General features: G+C 58.5%; 1 protein-coding gene across 1 annotated transcript in view; it reads left to right on the forward strand.

The window, feature by feature from the left end:
- Positions 1–20482, forward strand: part of LOC111152507 (inositol 1,4,5-trisphosphate receptor type 3) — a 70371-nt gene that overhangs the window by 32143 nt on the left and 17746 nt on the right. The window contains exons 4-29 of the mRNA XM_022510983.1: positions 172–258; positions 846–1004; positions 1182–1280; positions 1591–1674; positions 3801–3947; positions 4165–4260; positions 4854–4904; positions 5080–5222; positions 6218–6317; positions 6413–6573; positions 7165–7306; positions 9600–9761; positions 10311–10483; positions 10794–10913; positions 11273–11455; positions 12311–12562; positions 12653–12797; positions 13294–13435; positions 14066–14265; positions 15416–15545; positions 16056–16113; positions 17181–17346; positions 18239–18403; positions 18492–18566; positions 19019–19144; positions 20261–20383. Coding sequence (XP_022366691.1) covers positions 172–258; positions 846–1004; positions 1182–1280; positions 1591–1674; positions 3801–3947; positions 4165–4260; positions 4854–4904; positions 5080–5222; positions 6218–6317; positions 6413–6573; positions 7165–7306; positions 9600–9761; positions 10311–10483; positions 10794–10913; positions 11273–11455; positions 12311–12562; positions 12653–12797; positions 13294–13435; positions 14066–14265; positions 15416–15545; positions 16056–16113; positions 17181–17346; positions 18239–18403; positions 18492–18566; positions 19019–19144; positions 20261–20383 — 3489 coding nt within the window. The remainder of the gene's footprint in view (positions 1–171; positions 259–845; positions 1005–1181; positions 1281–1590; positions 1675–3800; positions 3948–4164; positions 4261–4853; positions 4905–5079; positions 5223–6217; positions 6318–6412; positions 6574–7164; positions 7307–9599; positions 9762–10310; positions 10484–10793; positions 10914–11272; positions 11456–12310; positions 12563–12652; positions 12798–13293; positions 13436–14065; positions 14266–15415; positions 15546–16055; positions 16114–17180; positions 17347–18238; positions 18404–18491; positions 18567–19018; positions 19145–20260; positions 20384–20482) is intronic.

Below are 20482 nucleotides of genomic sequence, written 5' to 3' on the forward strand. Positions count from 1 at the left end.
GAATGGGCCAAATGGTCTCTGGGTGGTCACTTTGGGTACAGTGCCAGGAGCTGTGCCTGGTGTGTTTGTGTTTATGTGCGTCCGTGCACACATGCGTGTGCGGGTCGGGGATGTGGCCCCGTAAGAGCAGGCTTCTGAGCCTGCTGTCCACCTCTGCATGTGTCCATGCAGCATGCAGCCCAGATGGAGCAGAAGCAGAACGACACAGAGAACAAGAAGGTGCACGGGGACGTGGTGAAGTACGGCAGCGTGATCCAGGTGAGACCGCATTGCCCTCTGGAGACGCTGGGCCAGTGTTGGGGTGGCTGGCAGCTGACGTGCCCTGGGGCAGCAGGGGGGTGGGCTGTGTCCCCAGCAGGTGGCCCCGGCACTGTCTCTGGGACTGCATACCGTGCCTCCTACTGCATGGCCTGAGGAGCTGTGCCCATGGGTGGCTTCTCGGCTCACCGGTCACCAGTGCGGATGCTGGACTCTGAGTTCCAGTTTTGGCTCTGGGACCTCGGGGGCAAGTTCCTTAACTTCCCAGTGCCTCTGTTTCCCCATCTGTAAAATCAGGCCGGTGATAGCACTTCCCTTTTGGTCGTTGTAAGATTACATGAACACACACAAGAGAGTGTTTAGAAATGCTGGCTTCTTTTGTGATCACCCAGGTGCCTGATGGGGGGGGGGTGTGTGTTCGTGTGCGTGGCTGCATGTGTCTCAGTTTGGGTGTTTACGTCTGTGTATCTGACACGCTATGTGTGTCCAGCTGTGACCAGTGTCCACTGGGTCCCAAGAGTCCCCCCTCCCTGCGGGGCTGGCCTCCCGGGGCCCAGCACCCTCACTTGCACCCTGCCTGGCCCCAGCTCCTGCATATGAAGAGCAACAAGTACCTGACCGTGAACAAGCGGCTGCCAGCGCTGCTGGAGAAGAACGCCATGCGCGTGACGCTGGATGCAACAGGCAATGAAGGCTCCTGGCTCTTCATCCAGCCCTTCTGGAAGCTGCGGAGCAATGGGGACAACGTAAGGACCGGCCAGGGCTGGAGGGGCCGGGTGGGAGATGCAGGCCGCAGCTCCAGAGGGGTTTCTATGGGGCCTCCGATGGGGGACTGGGGGAGGTCGTGCCCATTTCTTAGAGGGGCAGACTGAGATCAGAGAGATGCCCTTCCCACCTGCCCCCTGTTCCTCCCGTGCCCATAGGTAGTGGTGGGGGACAAGGTGATCCTGAACCCTGTCAATGCCGGGCAGCCTCTGCATGCCAGCAGTTACGAGCTCAGTGACAACGTGGGCTGCAAGGAGGTGAGTGGCTGGGGGGGGCCCTGAGGGCATAGACATCCCCTCCTCACCCTGCTCTCGGCCTCCAGTCCTGCCTGGCCTGCTGCCGCTCCTCTGCCCCATTCTCCACCCGCCAGGCCGGCAGCCCCAGGGCAGCTGGGCTGGGACCTCAGGGTGGGGGGTGGACCTGGTTGAGAGATGGCACCTCCTCTTTGTGCTCTGACGGGAGCTGGGCTGGTCCGCCCCTCACCCCCTCACCCCGGGCCTTTCCGCGCCCCAGTCTCCCCCCGCCGGGGGTCCACCTGGCGTCAGCGTTCTCTCTGCCCTTCCCCAGGTCAACTCCGTGAACTGCAACACCAGCTGGAAGATCAACCTGTTCATGCAGTTCCGAGACCACCTGGAGGAGGTGTTGAAAGGGGTAAGAACTGCCGCCCCCACCTCCCCCCCCCCCGCTGCCACCTGCCAGGGGCCCCCTTCTCCCACCTCCCCCTGCCCAGCTCTGCTCCTCGTCTGACTCTCCGCCTCTATGCACCCCCTTCTCTGGCTTTGCACCCTCTTCAGCCTTTCTCCACCCCACAGCACCCCAAACCCCCGCTTCCCCCACAAGCTGGACCACCCCTTCTCTGTCTCTGGACTCAGAGCCTCCCTCTGCATCCTTTCTGGGTCCCTGCTAGCCTCTTTTTTTCTCTTGCTAAGGGTGTGCCAGAGGACTAGGGGTCCCCATCCCCTCACCATGGGGCCCAGATCCTTTGAGCACCCTGTCCCCTCCCCAACGCTGGCTCTGTGGATCCAGGCTAGGCACCCTGCCCTTTGCCCTGTGCCCTCTTAGGCAAGGGCCTGAGGTTGCTGAGTCAGGGCCTGTGCCCTGGTTCCAGACCTGCTAGCATGGGTGCTGGGGCATAGGGGTTGGCAGGTGCCGAGGGGTTCAGCTCCTCCCCCTCCCCCCTCTACCCATGCTCTGTCCAAATAACTTTCTTTTTTCTTTCTTTCTTTTTTATTTTTTTAAAAGATTATTATTTAAAGATTTTTTATTTGAGAGAGAGAGGAGCAAGAGAGGGGGAGGGTCAGAAGGAGAAGCAGACTCCCCACTGAGCAGAGAGCCCCATGCGGGACTCAATCCCAGGACTCCAGGATCATGACCTGAGCCCAAGGCAGTCGCCCAAAGGCCTTTCTCTCCCTCCCTTAAGCCTGCACATCATCCACATATCAACCAAGCCTCAGCCTGTGCGCCACCTCTTCCCGGAAGCCTTCTCTGATTACACATTCCCGCCCCCAAATCTGTGTGTGGCCTTTAGACAGTGAAGCATCACTGGGCTGAACCCCATGGTTTCGGTGAACCAGTCACGGCTTGGATGTTGGAGGTCAGGCAGCCTAGAAGTGAGATTCGAGTTCACAGAGCCCATCCCGTTTTTGGCTCTCGCCCTGTACTGTGTGCATACAGAAGTCCTGAGGTTCTGCCAAAGTAACGGGTTTAATCTGTGTATCTTCACCCGTTCGCTCGCTGGTGCGTTCACGCGCACAGCTGGGTGCCGGGTAGGGAAGCCAGAGAATGTCATTAGGGACAGGAACAGGGGTGGCAGCCATGCCCCGAGAGCCTGCCGGTTGCAGACCCGCTGCCGGAGGAAGTGTGGTGGAAAGATGAGGGTTCTGAAGCTGCACCACGGGTTCATGTCCCCTTTGCCACTAGCTGTGTGACCCTCGGCAGGACACTTACTGACCTTCTCTGCCTGAGTCTCTCCACCTGTAGAATGAGGATAATGATATAGGTACCCAGGCAGTTTGGGTGAGGATGGGGTAAGGAAGTCCCTGTAAAGAGCTCACGCGGCAGCCGGCACGTGAGAAATGGGCAGGGTTACTTCATTGTACAAAAATCATGGCCCTCGCAATTTCTGCAAGGAGGTCCTAATATCCCCATTTTGCACGAGAGGAAACCGAGGCTCAGAGATCTTAAGGGATTTATCCAAGGTCACACAGCTTGGGAAGCAGAACCAGGGTCCAGACTTGATCTCTGTGTCCAGAGCTCTGGAGATGAATAGGCCACAGTCTCTGCATTCCAGCTGTTTCAGGCCCATGGGAGCAGAAGAAATGGGCAAGAATTAACCATATTCACCTAGGGAGGTGCAGCCATGGGTCTGGGGGGACCCCAGGAGGTGATATCCCTCCAGCCTTAATAGAGAGGGTGACTCGAGATTGGCCCTTAGAAGTCAGGTGGGGTCCCTAGAGTTACAAATCAGGGAAGGAGACAATCAACGGTGGGCTTGACATAAGAAGCTGGGGAAGCTTCTAGATAAGAGCATGCCCTGCCCTAGTCATCTGGAGGGTCTCAGTTTGGGGTCTGGACAGAGTGCCTGGCTGAGGGTCCACCCCCTGGCCCTGGCCACCCTCTGGGGGGTCTCGGCCCACGTCCACCCCTTTGCTTGCTGGCTCTGCAAGGAGCACAAGGGGCCGTGCCAGCTGCGCCCACATCTGAGGTGGGGTGGGGAAGGGGGGGCTGGCCCCCAGGGAGGTCCTGGTCCATCCTGAGCCCATGGCCCATGGCTGCAGGGAGATGTGGTGCGGCTGTTCCATGCAGAGCAGGAGAAGTTCCTGACATGCGACGAGTACAAGGGCAAGCTGCAGGTGTTTCTGCGTACCACACTGCGCCAGTCTGCCACCTCGGCCACCAGCTCCAATGCCCTCTGGGAGGTGGAGGTCAGAGCTTGCCTCTTACCCAGGACCCAGCCCTCCTCGCCAGCTGTGGGCCCCGCCCCTTCTCCCCCCATCACCCTGGAGGGTAGGACGTGTAGAGCCCGGGGTGGGGGTCCGGGTGCCACTTACCCAGAGCTCTCCAGGCCTCCCTGGGGTCTGAGTACCCCTCCCTGGCCACCAGTCTCTCTTCCTTGCCTCACCCGTGTGCCCACCCCCCAAGGTGGTCCACCACGACCCCTGCCGTGGAGGAGCTGGCCACTGGAATGGCCTGTACCGCTTCAAACACCTGGCCACGGGCAACTACCTGGCTGCTGAGGTGAGCAGGGGGGGAGAGGGCGCCTGGGAGCTCGGGCTGTGTGGGCACGTGGGCGCGTGTGAGCCTGGGAGTCGGGCGCACGTCTGCATGCATGGACACACGTGTCTGTGGACCCTGGCTTAGCAGCACCCTTGCATTTAACAAATACTATCAAATAAGTGCATGACTGCAAATAAGTCCGTTGAATATTACTGCGCCTCTGCTCTGTGCCAGGAGCTCCTCTGGGCACTGGGGAGTCACCAGCAAGCCAGGTTCCCATCCCTCATATGACTTACAGTCCACATGTATGTCTGTCCATAATATGCAGGCTTGTGTATACTGGGGTGTTTGCGTGTGTGTGTGTGTGTGTGTGTGTGTGTGTGTGTGTTCTCATCTGTGGGTCCATGAAAAGGGCAAGAAGGGCGGGGCCTGGGGGCTCTCATTGGTGGCTTCCTCAGGAGTGACTTGGGCTTTAGCGCTGGGGTGGGCACCTCCAGGAGGGTGGGGGACCGTCTGCCCTGACATAGGGCCCTATGTGGACCTTGTTTTGGGTGGGGGTCATGTGAGCGTAGCTCCATATCCAGTAGCTGCGCCCATCCTTTGTGTCTGTCCAGGAGAACCCCAGCTACAAGGGTGAGGCCTGTGATCCCAAGGCAGCAGGAATGGTGAGGACCACAGTAGGGCTCCAGGGCCTGTAGTGGGGAGGGTCCGTGGGGGTTGGCCAGGAAATCCTGGGAGGTGAGCTGGAGGGAAAAGGCCTCTCGGGTGGGATCCCAAATGGTTTTGGGGAGGCCTGAGAGCAGGGAGGGACTTCTGCCTGAGCTGGGGTCCTCATCCCAGGGTGCCCAGAGTCGTGTAGGTCGCCGGAACGCTGGAGAGAAGATCAAGTACCGCCTGGTGGCTGTGCCCCATGGCAATGACATCGCCTCCCTCTTTGAGCTGGACCCCACTACGCTGCAGAAAACTGACTCCTTTGTGCCCCGGTGAGTAGGTGCCGTGTGCCTGGGGGCTGACGGGGGTGCCCAGGCTGTGCTGTCCTGTCCCTGGGCTCCCTGCATCCCACGCTCCTCTGTCCTCCTGAGCTCTGGCCTCAGGACCTGCCTGTCCCGCCCCTCTGGGGACCAAGCTCTCAGAGCGGTAGGCATCTATCCTTTACCTAACGCATGTCGTGTGCCCGGCCCTGGGTTCTGGTCACACGGGGTGCTGCCTTGTGCTGGCTGCTTCATCAAAATGCCTTCTCTCCGGTGTTCTTCATCGGCCACCTGCCCCCCTCGCTCTCTGCACACTCAAGCACAGGCTGCACGAGTTTGTCCACGGGGTGGGAGGCGGGGGGGGACCAGGATCCCCGATCTTTAAGGCCCTCCAACCCTAGATGCTAGGACGTAACGTCAAGAAACTCCCCAGGTGTCAGTCAGGCTTTGGCATTTACTAGGTGTCTGACCTCAGGCCCTTTGCCCTGACTGCCTGATCTGACAGTGGGCGTATCAAGTGTACCCATAACAGGGCTGACGGGAGACGTAATGGCGTCCCTCACTGTAGGCCCACCAGCCCTCACCTGAAGCTCTTGGGGCCAGGTGCGTTTTGAGATTCAGATTGTTTTTCATTTCAGAAAGGTAATTACATTTCGTAATCAGACAAGAATGTTTCTGCTCTGAGATGCACGCATCTTGACGTGAAGTGGGATAAATATCTAAGTAGTCTCATTTGTCCAAATGAATCTTGGTTTCAAGTTTACAAACAAGCTCCGGCTTTTGGAACGCTCTGGGTTTGGGGATGCAGGAGAGGCACGTGCGGAGGAGCAGCACAGGGCCTGGGGGCCATTTGCTGGCCACTTTTCTCTGGCTTGGGCTTCTCCTGGGAGGGGACCCGTCTCCTTTGTCCCATGGCCCCGTGGAGTCGTGCGGAGATGTGGTGCCCTTGTGGGGCAGGGCATGCTGCTGGGATTCACTCTGAGGCCCGCCCCCGGCCCCGCCTCCAGGAACTCCTATGTCCGGCTGCGGCATCTCTGCACCAACACGTGGATCCAGAGCACTAACGTGCCCATCGATATTGAGGAGGAGCGGCCCATTCGGCTCATGGTGCGAGCCGCCCGGGGTTTCGGGGCTGGGGCTGGGGGACTGGGGCAGGGGCCTTGGCTTGTCCCTCGGTGCCTGGCTGACCTCTCTCCCTTTAGCTGGGCACCTGCCCCACCAAGGAGGACAAGGAGGCCTTTGCCATCGTGTCCGTGCCCGTGTCTGAGATCCGAGACCTGGACTTTGCCAACGATGCCAGCTCCATGCTGGCCAGTGCTGTGGAGAAACTCAATGAGGGCTTCATCAGCCAAAATGACCGCAGGTGGGCCGCATGGCTGGGTCCTCGAAGGGTCTGCATTTCATGAACCAAGAAGTCACAAAGCAGAAGCTGGGCAGTCTTGGCTGGCTGGGGTTGAGGAGACAGAGGTGGGGACCGGTTCCTACAAGTTCTGGTGGCCCCTGGCCCTTGCCTCAGAGCTCATATGCTCCCAGAACTAACCCTGATGAAGGGTTCAGGCTCAGAGAGGTTAAGAGAATTGTCTGTGGTCACAAAGCTAATAAGCGGCAGGATCCGGACAGAAATGCAGAGCCCTTCACCGCAGATACCTTGTGCTCTGTTGTTCCTTTCCAGATCCGAGTACACTGAGATTCTTTGTCCCGGGGGCGCTTTGGAATCCAGGGTGGGTGGGGTGAGGGGTGTGTTTTGAGAGCCTTTTGGGGTGAAGCTGGGGAGCAAAGTTGAAAGCCGATGATGGGCTTTGTGCTCTGGATAGCAGGGCAGGCGAGTGGCTTGATGAGATCATGTTTGCGGCAGGGCTAGTTGCCCGTGAGGGGCATGTGGCCCCCTGGGTCCCAGGGGTGTTTCCCGGGGTTGGTGCCTCACACTTGTCATCCCTGGTGTCCCTTCATGAAGGTTTGTCATCCAGCTGCTGGAGGATCTGGTGTTCTTCGTCAGTGACGTCCCCAACAACGGGCAGAATGTGCTGGACATCATGGTCACCAAGCCCAACCGGGAACGGCAGAAGCTGATGAGAGAACAGAACATCCTCAAACAGGTGTGTGCATGCCTGTGTGGGGGAGGGGCGGGCCTGGGCCTTGGGGGAGGGGCCGGGTGTCCAGAACAGGAACCTTTTCCCATCCACAGTGGAGCTTCGGTCTCTCTGCAGCTTCTCTTCACCCCTCTTTGGAAATTGAGTATTTGTTGAGCCCTGGCCACATGCCCCAGGCACTGCCCTAAGCGCCCTACACCTATTGGCTTGGTTGATCCTGTCCACCTGGGGGAGATACTGTTATTATCCCAGGTTACCTGTGAGGAGACTGACACATGGAGGTTGGAACGACTTGACCGAGAGTATGCAGCTAGAAAGCAGCAGGGTCAGGATCTGAACTCAGGATGTCTGCTCTGGAACTTGTGCTTTTTTTTTTTTTGTTTTTTTTTTTTTTTTTTTTTTTTTTTTTAAGTGAGGTCTACGCCCAGTGTGGGGCCTGAACTCACAACCTGGAGATCAAGAGTTGCATGCTCTACAGACTGATCCAGCCAGGCGCCCCCAGAACTTGTGCTTTAAAAAAAAAAAGCGCCTGGGTGGCTCAGTCGTTAAGTGTCTGCCTTTGGCTCAAGTCATGATCCCGGAGTTCTGGGATCAAGCCCCACATCGGGCTCCCCGCTCTGCAGGGAGTCTGCTTTTTCCTCTCCCTCTGCCACTTCCTGCAGCTCCCGCTGTCTCTCCCTCTCTCTCTCTCTCAAATAAATAAATAATATCCTTAAAAAATACTATTTCTGGGGCACCTGGCTGGCTGAGCCAGTCCATGGTGTGTGACTCTTGATCTCGGGGTTGTGGGTTCGAGTCCCACACTGGGTGTGGGGATAACTTAAAAAAATATTTTTTTCTAAGTTTTTATTGTAAAACTTTTATTTCTCTTTTATATTAAGTTAAAGTTTTCTTTTAGATTTTTATTTATTTATTTGACAGAGAGAGAGGGAATACAAGCAGGGGGAGTGGGAGAGGGAGAAGCAGACTTCCCATGGAGCAGGGAGCCTGATGTGGGGCTCGATCCCAGAATGCTGGGATCATGACCCAAGCCAAAGGCAGACACTCAACCTACTGAGGCACCCACCCGTGTGCCCCTGATTGTGAAACTTTTCAAATATTGAGAAAGTAATGCAAGAATAGTACAGTGAACACTGTACAAACACGGCCCGAATCCACTTGTTACCATTTTGTCTGTTTGGCTTGACGTAACTGTGCGTCTGTACACCCGTCCTTGCATCTGTGGATTTCCAAACTGGGTGAGCCTCCCCCTTATGTTTTTCAGAGTTCATCTCCTGGAATAAGGGTATTGTCCTCCGTAAGCACAATACTGGCAGCACAATAAGAAAATTAGTCATGATACCAGTCCATATCAGATTCCTCTGCTTTACCCAAAGTGTTTTTTAAAGCTTGTTTTTTGACCCAGGATCCCACGAAAGTTTTCTTATTCCATTTGGTTATATTTCTTTGGTTTCTAGAAAAGTTTTTCACACTCACCCAATCTTTGCTTTTAAAATTTATTGATTACATTAACATTTTTTTTAAAGAATTAGTGTTTTTTTTTTTAAGATTTTATTTATTTGACAGAGAGACAGCCAGAGAGGGAACACAAGCAGGGGGAGTGGGAGAGGGAGAAGCAGGCTTCTTGTGGAGCAAGGAGCCGGATGTGGGGCTTGAGCCCAGTATCCTGGGATCATGACCTGAGCCGAAGGCAGACGCTTAACAATTGAGCCACCCAGGCGTCCTACATTAACATTTTTTAAAAGATTTTACTTATTTGAGGTGGGGGGAGGGCCAGAAGGGAAAGCAGACTCCCTGCTGAGCAGGGAGCCTGCCTTGGGAATTGATCCTGGGACTCTAGGATCATGACTTGAGCCCAAGGCAAATGCTTAACGACTGAGCCACCCTGGTGCCCTACATTATTATTTTTTTTTTTTTTTAATGAGGTTGGCTTGCGTCTGGTCTCTTAGGCTCTGGCCACACCGGCCTGCCTTTTCTCTTAACCTCAGATGCATGAGCTATGGTAGCCCTGAGCTCTTCCCCCAGACTCTGAGCCAGGCCCAGGATCTGAGTTGGCATTAGTCACGTGGGGATGGGTAGGCTGAGGCCAGCAGTGGCATCCCAGCCAGAAGAAGGGAGTGGGGGCTGGAAGTGGGGCTGATGGTGGGTGGGCTCGGGTCTCCGTCCAGCTTAGAATCAGCTTGGGGTACCTGTCAGTGTGGCTTTGGGGCAGGGTGACTTTGGGGCCAAGGGTTCCTGGGATAATGAGGGGTGCAGACAGGTGTAGGGGGATCGCTCCTCATATTCTCTTCTCCCCCAGATCTTTGGCATTCTGAAGGCCCCTTTCCGTGAGAAGGGGGGTGAGGGCCCCCTGGTGCGACTGGAAGAGCTGTCGGACCAGAAGAATGCCCCCTACCAGCACATGTTCCGTCTCTGCTACCGGGTGCTGCGGCATTCCCAGGAGGATTACCGCAAGAACCAGGTGTGCTGCCACACCTGGCCTGAGCCTTCCCGGCTGGGGTGGCCCCGCTCATGCTCACCCACTCGCGAGCTTGCTCCCTCCCGCTCCCCACCCCTCCACTCTGCAGGTAGTTGCTGCAGGGTGCACACCCGCTGTATACCAGGCACTGTTTTAGGCTCTGGGGATACATCAGGGACCCAGACAGTAGGGCCCGCTTTGTGCAGCCAGGCTCCGTACCCAGAAGGGCATTGAGCAGGGTTCGATGCTCTGCTGTGGCCATCTTCAAAGTCCCGATGTTCAAAGAAGGGTTCTGCTGTTTCATTTTGTCCTGGGTCCCACAGATAATGCAGCCAGTCCCACCAGGCAATTCCCCCCTCACGGAGGTTTGCTCTGGTCGGGAGATAGGCTGTGTGAGCTGAAGAAGTCTGTTAGGCAAACCCAGTCTGCTGCTCAGAGTGGGTTTCCTCCCCCGGACCTCCACCTTGCTCGTGGGAGTTCCCAGGCCCTGGGGTGGGGGGGCTCGGGGGAGCAGAGCCGGGCCCCCTGCCACTCGGCTCATCTGTTCTCCAGGAGCACATAGCCAAACAGTTCGGGATGATGCAATCTCAGATCGGCTACGACATCCTGGCGGAGGACACCATCACCGCCCTGCTGCACAACAATCGTAAACTGCTGGAGAAGCACATCACCAAGACTGAGGTGGAGACCTTCGTCAGCCTCGTGCGCAAGAACCGGGAGCCCCGGTGAGCCCACCAGCCCGCCTCCCGCGCTGCGCCCGCCCCCTTTCTCCCAGGGTATAGGGGTGGCAGGCGCTGACCGTGATCATGCAAACAGTGAAAGACCCTTGCCACCACTGGTAAAGTGCCACGTGTCTGAGGTCCTGGCCTCTACAGCCCTTCCCTGGGGACCCCTCCTGATTGTGGCCCAATCTCGAAACCAGAGGGTTGATGCCTGTATTGAACCAGTTGTGCAATATTTTGGAGGAGGGTGGGGTGCATCCCCACCAGGGACTGGTGTCTGAGCCCCCCCTCGCCCCCACGGTCCCCACCCCAGGTTCCTGGACTACCTCTCTGACCTGTGTGTGTCCAACCACATCGCCATCCCCGTCACCCAAGAGCTCATCTGCAAGTGCGTTCTGGACCCCAAGAACAGCGACATTCTCATCCAGACCGAGTGAGCCATTGCGCTGTCCCCTGCCCACAGCCCCGCCTCTTCCCTTCCCTGCTCCTCAGGCCCTTTAGAGCTCGGGCCCCGGGCGCGTGCAGACTGGAACGTCCCTCTGGCTGTCTATGCTCTGTGCCCGCACTGTGAGGGCAAGGACGCCTCGGGGACTGAGCCAGATCCTCTGTCCTTGAGAAGCTCATGGTCTGAGGAGTGTGTTTATTTGAGCTGGCACTCAGCCAAACTCCAGGAGGGGGTCTGTGTGGCCGGGCACGCATGTGGGGGCGCTCTGGCCTGGCATCCTAGCCGCCCCCTCCCCACCCCACCCCCTGCCGCCCCCACTCGCTGTGACACATGGCCCTGGTTCACAGGCTTCGGCCAGTGAAGGAGATGGCTCAGTCCCACGAGTACCTGAGCATCGAGTATTCAGAGGAGGAGGTGTGGCTCACGTGGACGGACAAGAATAACGAGCACCACGAGAAGAGCGTGAGGCAGCTGGCGCAGGAGGCACGGGCGGGCAATGCTCACGACGAGAACGTGCTTAGCTACTACAGGTGCCTTTGGGGGCCCAGCTCCTTCCCCGTCCCCAGCGCTTCCACTGCCCTTGGGCCTTCTCGGAAGGCCAGCAGCCAATCCCGGCTGAGGGATGAGCTCCCGAAGCTGCATGGCCTTCCCTGGGGAGGCTGAGTGTCGCCCAAAGAGCTCAGCCCAGGGACGGGGCCTGAATGAACTTGAACCTGTGTACACGCATATTTATTTAAAAAATAAGATTACTAGATAACCACTTAGCCAGTGCCTGCCATAATTCAAAGTCTTTCCCCTGGCCACTCACAAAAGCCTCACCGCAGCCCCATGACTACTGTCACCCTCAGAGTTGGGGAGATAGGCACAGGAGGTGAAAGGACTTGCCCAAGGTCACACTTCCTTCATAAGGGGCCATGGTTCAAACCCAGGCCATCTGGTGCCAGGACCACGGCGGATAAGGCAGGGCTCTGAGCAGAAAGCTGAGGGCAGGCCAGCACCCCATGCAGAGCAGGGCCGTCTGCAGGCCTCCTTTCAGCCGTTCTCCTGTCCTGGGCTCTGTACCCGCTGCTCTGTGGAGGCCTGTCCCCCTACTGTGCTTCCCTCTCCCAGCCTCTCCCAGCCTCTCCCAGCCTCTCGCTCAGCCAGCTCTCCTCCCATGAACACCTATCCTGGCTGAGCCAGAAGTGGTTTCTTTCTTCGCAAAGAAGGGGAGGGCTGCAAACGCTCACTCAGAATTGTGTCTTTTCTGTGATGCTGGTGGGGGCCTGGTTTGACCTAAGTCCCTCTACCATTCTCCCAAGGCCTCCGCCCGGCCGGAGCCCAAGTGCTGGTGGCCCTCGCCAGCACCTGCCTGCCGCGGGCTCACCCTCCACCCCGCCCTGCAGGTACCAGCTGAAGCTCTTTGCCCGCATGTGCCTGGACCGCCAGTACCTGGCCATCGATGAGATCTCCCAGCAGCTGGGCGTTGAGCTCATCTTCCTGTGCATGGCAGACGAGATGCTGCCCTTTGATCTGCGCGCCTCCTTCTGCCACCTGATGCTGCATGTGCACGTGGACAGGGACCCCCAGGAGCTGGTCACGCCAGTCAAGTTTGCCCGCCTCTGGACCGAGATCCCCACAGCCATCACCATCAAGGAGTGAGATGGGGAGCAGAGGGTGGGCCAGGCAAGGCTGGGCTGGGGGGATCTCAGCGACCCTTATACTTCACTGCCTCTCCCCACCCCCAGCTATGACTCCAACCTCAACGCCTCTCGAGACGACAAGAAGAACAAGTTTGCCAGCACCATGGACTTCGTGGAGGACTACCTCAACAATGTGGTCAGCGAGGCCGTGCCCTTTGCCAACGAGGAGAAGAACAAGCTCACCTTCGAGGTTGCGGGCAGGGGGGGCGGCAAGGGGTTGGCGTTGGGGGGCTCTAGGCCTCAGCTGCCCCCAGGGGTGCTTTGAGGGCTCCATGACCTAACTTGCCACCGTGTCCCAGCCAGTTTAGGGAGCCCACATAGACCGCCGGGACTCCCCAAGGGGGAAGCTTCTCCCCGGCCACCTGAGAGAGGACTTGTTGGGAGGGCCCTCCATTCACCCCTGCAGGCCCCTTCGAGGATCTCCCCGCCTTCCTGCCTCTCTGCCCTTTCCCCACAAGCCCCCAGTAGCTTTCCTTGCAGGCCTCGCTTCCTCAGTAGCCCACTGGGGGCGGCTGCCGTCCTCTCGGACCCATGCCCCCAGAGGTCCTGCCTTTTTCAAGGAACTTAGTCACACCCTCCCGTCACACCCTCCTGACACCCGCTCAGCCCTACTTTCCCATCCTGTCCCCGCCCCTTGCGAGGCCCCGCTCCCGCTCACCTCGGGGCCCCACCTCCTCCCCCCGCAGGTGGTCAGCCTGGCGCACAACCTCATCTACTTCGGCTTCTACAGCTTCAGTGAGCTGCTGCGGCTCACTCGCACGCTGCTGGGCATCATCGACTGCGTGCAGGGCCCCCCGGCCATGCTGCAGGCCTACGATGACTCAGGCGGTGAGACCTAGTGGCCAGGGCCACACATTCCCGCCCTCACCCAGCCAGGGCCTTCCTCCTAGCACCACAGTCCACTCTGATCAGCACCCTGTGCAGCCTGCCTCCTGGCTTCTGCTGGACCAGAGGGGCCCCTTTCCCGGCGCCGTGGAGACCCTGGGGCCCGGGGCAGTTGCCTTCCAACACAGCTTGGTCCAGAGGGGAGATAATGCGGGAGGAGGGGAGACACAGGCCCTGCCCAAGGAGCTCCCAGTCAGACAGGGGAGTAGGCGGGAGACATGTGACCACAGACACAGCCCGGCCCTCAGGGACACCCCCAGGGGTAGCACAAAAACGTCTTATCAAAAAGTGCATTGTCTGACACCTGGTGTGTCCTGCTCCCTGCACGGTGTCCCCTGTTCTCCCAGGCTCTGTAGCAGCTCTCAGGATGCCCCATGGGAGAATTCTCACTGCTCTCCCCACACAGTTAAGCTTTGCCCTGGCCAGCCCCTCTTTACCCAGGTTTGGCTTAAAGCTCACCTCCCCCAGAAAGCCTTTCCGGGTTAGCCCTGCCTCTGACAGAGCCAGAGCCAGAGCCAGACCCAGGGCTCCTACCAGGCACCCTGCGACCCCCTGGTGCTTCTTGCTCCGCAGGCAAGAACGTGCGCCGGTCCATCCAGGGCGTGGGCCATATGATGTCCACCATGGTGCTGAACCGCAAGCAGTCTGTCTTTGGGGCCCCCAGCCTGTCTGCCGGCACTGGTGCCACTGAGCCACTGGACAGAAGCAAGTTTGAGGACAATGAGGACATTGTGGTGATGGAGACCAAGCTGAAGATCCTGGAAATCTTGCAGGTGGCTGGGCCAGGACAGTGGTGGAGAGTGTTGGGAATAGAGCAGGAGAGTGGAGGCCTGGGACAGGGAGGTTGGGGTTGGTGGACCCCTGCTCAGATCACAGTATCCAGTACTGGGGGCTCTGCAGTGATTGGCTATGTAACCCAGTGGTTTCCAAAGCGTGGCCCTTGGACCAGCAGCAGCATGGGCCTCACCGGGGAACTCAATAATGCATGTTCTTGGGCCCCGACCCACATACTGATCAGAGGCACCCGAGGCAGGCCCACTGTCTGTGCTGTGATAGGCCTCCCAGGTGATTCTGGGGGGCACTAAAGCCTAGCTCCGTCCCTCCGCTGTACAGATGAGGAAGGGAAGGGGGGAGGGGATTAACTGCCCTCCTACGGAGCTTTCAGAGCAGAAGTAGAGCTTTGAGAGCTCATTCCCTGGTGAGGCGGACACGGTCTTTCCTGTTCTGGGTCTTGTCTGAGACCCCCTAGCAACACTGGAAGAAGGGGTTGGTAGGACCTTGGGGGTGGTCAGAATGCCTGCTTTTGCCTTGCTTCCACCAGAGGACGGGAGGGCTAATGCAGTGACCTCCATGGGGACCCAGTCTGGGCAGGGCCTGGTCAAGGAGTTGGAGGGTTCTGGTTCATTCTAGGAGCTAAAGGCTTCCAGATCTATGTCCTGGGGTGTGGCCAAAGGATAGAGGCCAGTGAGGGGTGTCTGCAAACCCTCTGTCCTCACTACCCCACCCCACCCCAAACTGGCCTCTCCTGCTCCCTGCTAGTCTTCAGTTCCACAACCCCCTGCCCTTCAGCCCCGGGCAGAGCAGGGTAGGAGGATGAGAGCTGGCCTCTGGGTCCAGGGAGCTTAATTTTCTTTCCTGTCAGCATCCTCCCTGGGAAGGAGGGACTGAGTGATCTATGCCTCATTTGGAGAATAGGTGTCATCCCTCATCACTGGGGCAGGAGAGGAGCAGAGGGTACTCCGGGCCTCCCTGGGGAGAGGAGTCTTGATTTTTTAGGTTGTGATGTCCTACAGTAGCCGGAACATCTATGCCGAGACCCCTGAGTGCTAAAGCTCATTCAGGGCACCCCTTCCCCCTTCCTGGGGTGCGACTGGCCTTCTGACTGCATCCCAGTCCTCACCCCATCCCTCCCCGCTTCTCCAGTTCATCCTCAACGTCCGCCTAGACTACCGCATCTCCTACTTGCTGTCCGTCTTCAAGAAGGAGTTTGTGGAAGTGTTTCCCATGCAGGACAGTGGGGCTGACGGCACAGCTCCGGCCTTCGACTCCACAAGTGAGCCTTGACCCCTGCCTTCCCCCACCTTCAGGCTAAGGCTGTGTGACTCACCCGGGGGTACACATTAGTGGGGTGGGGGCTGGGGGGACGCCTCAGGTCCAGCTCCCCAGCCCTGCCTCTGTTTCCCATCCAGCCCATTTAATTGCCATGGTGAGCAGCAGAGGCAGACATCATTCTCTCCATCTCCTAAATGGAGAAATTGAGGCCCAGAGAGAGGCGGGGACTTGCCCGAGGTCACGCCGTCAGGTGCTGAACCAGAGCAGGACCCAGGTCCCCTGGTGGCCAGCTCAGAACTCTGCTGGGCTCTGCAGGGTAGTGGGGCTGCTGTGGTCCCCGCGCGGGAAGGGGACCCCCCTGGGAAGGAGCATGAAGGCGCGGCTGCCACCCAGCCAGTGCAGGGAACGGGGTGGTTCGCGTGCCTCCCTGCTCCCTCACCCTTGTGCTCCCCATCTTTCCTGGGCACGGACCTGCCACCTGCCCCCATCCACTCACCCTTGCTCCCCACAGCCGCCAACATGAACCTGGACCGCATCGGGGAGCAGGCGGAGGCCATGTTCGGAGTGGGGTGAGGCCAGGGTTCAGTTGGGGGCTGGTGTGTGGGGTTGGGTGGGTGATGCTGACACAGGTGTGCAAACTCCCCTCCTTGGGGGTCTCCAAGGGCGGCCCCTCCTCCTGGGTCTGCAGGACCTTTACTGGGCTCTGGGGCGGGAGTCTTCTTGGCTCTGTGCTTTTGCCCTCTCACGCCTACCTAGCCCCAGGGACATAGGGGCCACTTGGGCCCTCGTGTCACCTCGGTCATTCCCCTGCCCTCACCCAGAGCAGTTGTGGCTCTATCTACATTGGGACTTGGCCCAGGAAGCTGGAGGGGAGCAGGGGGAGGCATGGGGGACAGCCCACTGTACACAGTGCTGGGGTGGGAGGAGGTCACCTGGGAGCTGGGGGCAGCACCGTCTCTGTGCCGTGCCCTTGGCATTTAGTGAAGCCCAGGGACCCCGACTCAGAAGGACATTTTTAAATTCATAAAATAAAGCACATCAGATACAAAGGAAACCAAGAGCTTTGAGACGCAGTTATCAAAATATTGAAGAAAACAAATTTGAAGTGACAGTTAGATCTGTGGATCTTTATTAACACATTAAGTAACCAGCTGAGCTGGGGTGGGTAATTAGTACGTGATTTCGAAGGAACGGTGCATGTGAACAGGATTCACAATTTCTGTAACCACTGTAAAGCGATGCGCGAACATCTGTGACTGTCACTGGTGACAGAATTGCTGGTACCCCTAGCTTCTCCTCACTGAAGGAAAGGCTGCATTTTACTTAGAGATCGGTACAACCAACGGGAATTTTCCCCACATCTGTTCCCGACCCCCAGCCCATCTCCACGAACCCCTTGGTGGGGGGAGTCCTGTGGGTCGGGTCCCCTGCAAAGAGTCCCCGCTTCAGCTGCGTGATCAAGGGGAGTCCTGCGGGATCTCAGGGAACACGGGGCTCTCTTGGAGGTTCGGGGTGTGGCTGGGGTCACTATCCCGAGTGCGAATTCCACGCGGTGCGGCGTCTGCTGGTGGGTGGCAGGGTGGGCGGCGGGGAGCCCGGTGCCCAGTGCCCAGCATGGCCGTCCCCGGTGCCGCAGGAAGACCAGCAGCATGCTGGAGGTGGACGACGAGGGCGGCCGCACGTTCCTGCGCGTGCTTATTCATCTCACCATGCACGACTATGCGCCGCTGGTCTCAGGGGCCCTGCAGCTGCTCTTCAAGCACTTCAGCCAGCGCCAGGAGGCCGTGCACACCTTCAAGCAGGTGCTGCTCCTGCCTGAGTCCCCGGACGGGCCTTGGGGAGCGGGGCAGAGGCCCCAGGGGGCTTCCGGGGCGTGTATGGGGGGGACTCTGAGGACCATCTGGCCCAGGCCCTGAGTGGGTTGATATCCTGGCCGGGCTTCGGCCTGTGCTGGGCACTTGGGGGTTAACTGGGGTTAACCATGGGGGGATGGGGGCAGCTTGCCACTCAGGGGAGCTCAAGAGGCTGGTTTGGGGGTTTTCGGCCTGGCCTTGCCGAGCTCCTGAAAGGTGAAGGCCAAGTGTTGGCCACCTTTAGGACCTCTCCGCCTGACTCAAGGCTTGTCACTTTTCATGAAGCGGACAGTACTCGAGGGTTTCATAAACGATACCATGTGCGCCTTTGCTAAGTGCTTCAGATCACGCCTGGCACACAGTCAGCCTGCACTGAGGTGACTGGTTCTGTGACCATGATGTCGCATGGTATTGACAGTGCCCTGTGAAACACGCCTGCTGTCTAACGAGCACGTGCCAGGCGCAGAGCCTTGGCCTTGTCTTATTGGGTGGGTGGGAGCCTTAAGGCCTGGGAAGCTTTCCTGCCTTATCCTGTCCAGAGTGAGTGCGGTGGGAGCCAAGGCTCTCCTGCCACGGGGAATCAGTGCCGCCAGGACTCTTTGTCCTGCCCTGACAGCCTTAGCAGCATCAGTCAATGAGCAACTGAAGCCCGCGGATGGAGCAGCTCATGACAGGCAGTGCGGAGAGGCCTTTGGCCATCAGGGAAGGCTTCCTGGAGGTGATGGACCATAGCCAGCATTGAGGAGGAGCAGAGGCCTGGAACAGGGCAGGCACCGGGGGTCTCCGTGAGGCAGTGGACCGGGGGTGCCCATCTCATGGCATGCCCACGGTCAACCTTCAGGTGCAGCTGCTGATCTCGGCTCAGGATGTGGAGAACTACAAGGTGATCAAGTCGGAGCTGGACCGGCTGCGGACCATGGTGGAGAAGTCGGAGCTATGGGTGGACAAGAAGGGCAGCAGCAAGGGCGAGGAGGTGGACACAGGTGCTTCCAAAGACAAGAAGGAGGTGAGTAGGGTGGCAGGGAGCTGGGAGGCCAGGGCTGCCAGCAAGGGCTGGGCCTGGCTGACCCCCGCCCCCTTCCCTGTGTCCCCAGCGGCCCACAGACGAGGAGGGCTTTCTGCACCCACCCGGGGAGAAGAGCAGTGAGAACTACCAGATCGTCAAGGGCGTGAGTGGCCTGGGGCCCTGAGGCAACTCCCCGCGCCCTGCGCCCCCCACCCCCGAGCCGGAGGATCTGGGGCCTGGCCTCTCCTGCCTCCCCACTCTGCTGGCCACTTGCCTTCAAAATACACATTTTCTGGCTTTGCCTGCACATTAAAGACAATCCTGCCCAGGTCCAGATGGAATTATTTTAAAGCTGAAGGAATTTAATGAAATTCCATTTCACAGTCATATTGTTCTATTTACTTTTATGGGCGGAATTGGGTTTTTAGTGCTTGCCTGCCTTGTTGTGGTGATCTGACTCAGTGAGCGTGGCCTCCTCCCCCTTCCTGTCCCCAGTGTGAGCTGGGGCTTGGCTGGGCTTGGCCGGGGACTCCCACCAGCCTGAGGGAGGCGGTGGGGCAGCTGGAGGAGGAGGGAAGGGGCAGGGGCTCTGGGCTCACCCCCCATGCTCCCCAGATCCTGGAACGGCTGAACAAGATGTGTGGCGTTGGCGAGCAGATGAGGAAGAAGCAGCAGAGGCTGCTCAAGAACATGGACGCCCACAAGGTCATGCTGGATCTGCTGCAGATCCCCTATGACAAGGTGACCTCTGACTTCTGACCTCTGACTTCCCCCTAACCCTGGCCCAAGCCAAACCACACACTAATCCCCAACGCTGACCTAACCCAGCCTCACCCTGACCGCAGCTTCTGTTGCCCTCTCTGGCCTCGTCCTAATTATCTTAGCTTCATTGTAAGCTCTGACTGTTGCCTCCTCATCTTTCTGTCTTTTTTTTTTTTTTTTTAAGATTTTATTTATTTGACAGAGACAGAGCTTGAGAGAGAGAGAGAGAGAGAGAGATCACAAGCAGGGGGGAGAGGTAGAGGGAGAAGCAGACTTCCTGCTGAGCAGGGAGGTCTAGGTGAGGCTCCATCCCAGGACCCTGGGATCATGACCTGAGGCAAAGGCAGACGCCTAACCAACTGAACCACCCAGGTGCCCTGTCTCCTCCTTATCTTGATCCATGTTAAACCTTAACTGACCCCTGCCTCTCTTTGATTCTTGATCTCAACTCGGACCTCATGCTGACCCCAGACTTTGATTTCACACTCTAGCCTCACTCTGACCTCTTACCTTGACCTGTCCCCAGGGCACATCCTGGTGGCGGACTCCAAATTTAGCATCATTTCAACCTTTGATCCTCCACACCTTGCCTCACCTGACCATGATCTTGATATGTCTCAAGCCTCACACTGGCTCTTGAGCGTGACACCCAGCATTCACCTGACCCTGACCCCTCACCCCTCAGCCTAGCTCCCCCAAGCTGGCCTCCCGTCAGTCTCTGCCCCTCAGCCCTTCACATATTTCCTATTTATTTATTTTGAGAGAGAGAGAGAGAGAGAGAGAGAGAGCACAGCACGGGAAGGGACAGAGGGAGAGAAGCATCCCCTCCACCCCCCACTGAGCAGGGAGCCTGATGCGGGACTCCATCTCAGGACCCCAGGATCATGACCTGAGTCGAATTCAGACACTTAACTGGCTGAGCCACCCCGGCGCCCAAGACACATTTTCTTATCTTGACCTGGAGGCCCTCTTTCACCTTGAACCTGGCCTTCCTGTGGTCCCAGTCCCAAGCCCTGCCCCCTCCTTCCGGCCATGCCCGCTGGAGCTCAGGCCCGAGGCCTGGTGTCACCTTCCTCCTCCCATCCGGATGCCCAGGGTGATGCCAAGATGATGGAGATCCTGCGCTACACCCACCAGTTCCTGCAGAAGTTCTGCGCGGGGAACCCGGGCAACCAGGCCCTGCTGCATAAGCACCTGCACCTCTTCCTCACACCGGGGGTAAGGGCGTGAGGCCGGGGGATGGGGGTGGCGGTGTGGGGCTGGCAGGAGGGGCGGGGGCGGGCCCGGATCCTTCCGCGTGACCGCTGCCCGCCCGCT

This window comes from Enhydra lutris, unplaced genomic scaffold (genome assembly GCF_002288905.1).
Source record: "Enhydra lutris kenyoni isolate GAN:26980312 unplaced genomic scaffold, ASM228890v2 scaffoldscaffold28, whole genome shotgun sequence".
Classification (NCBI taxonomy): Eukaryota; Metazoa; Chordata; class Mammalia; order Carnivora; family Mustelidae; genus Enhydra; species Enhydra lutris.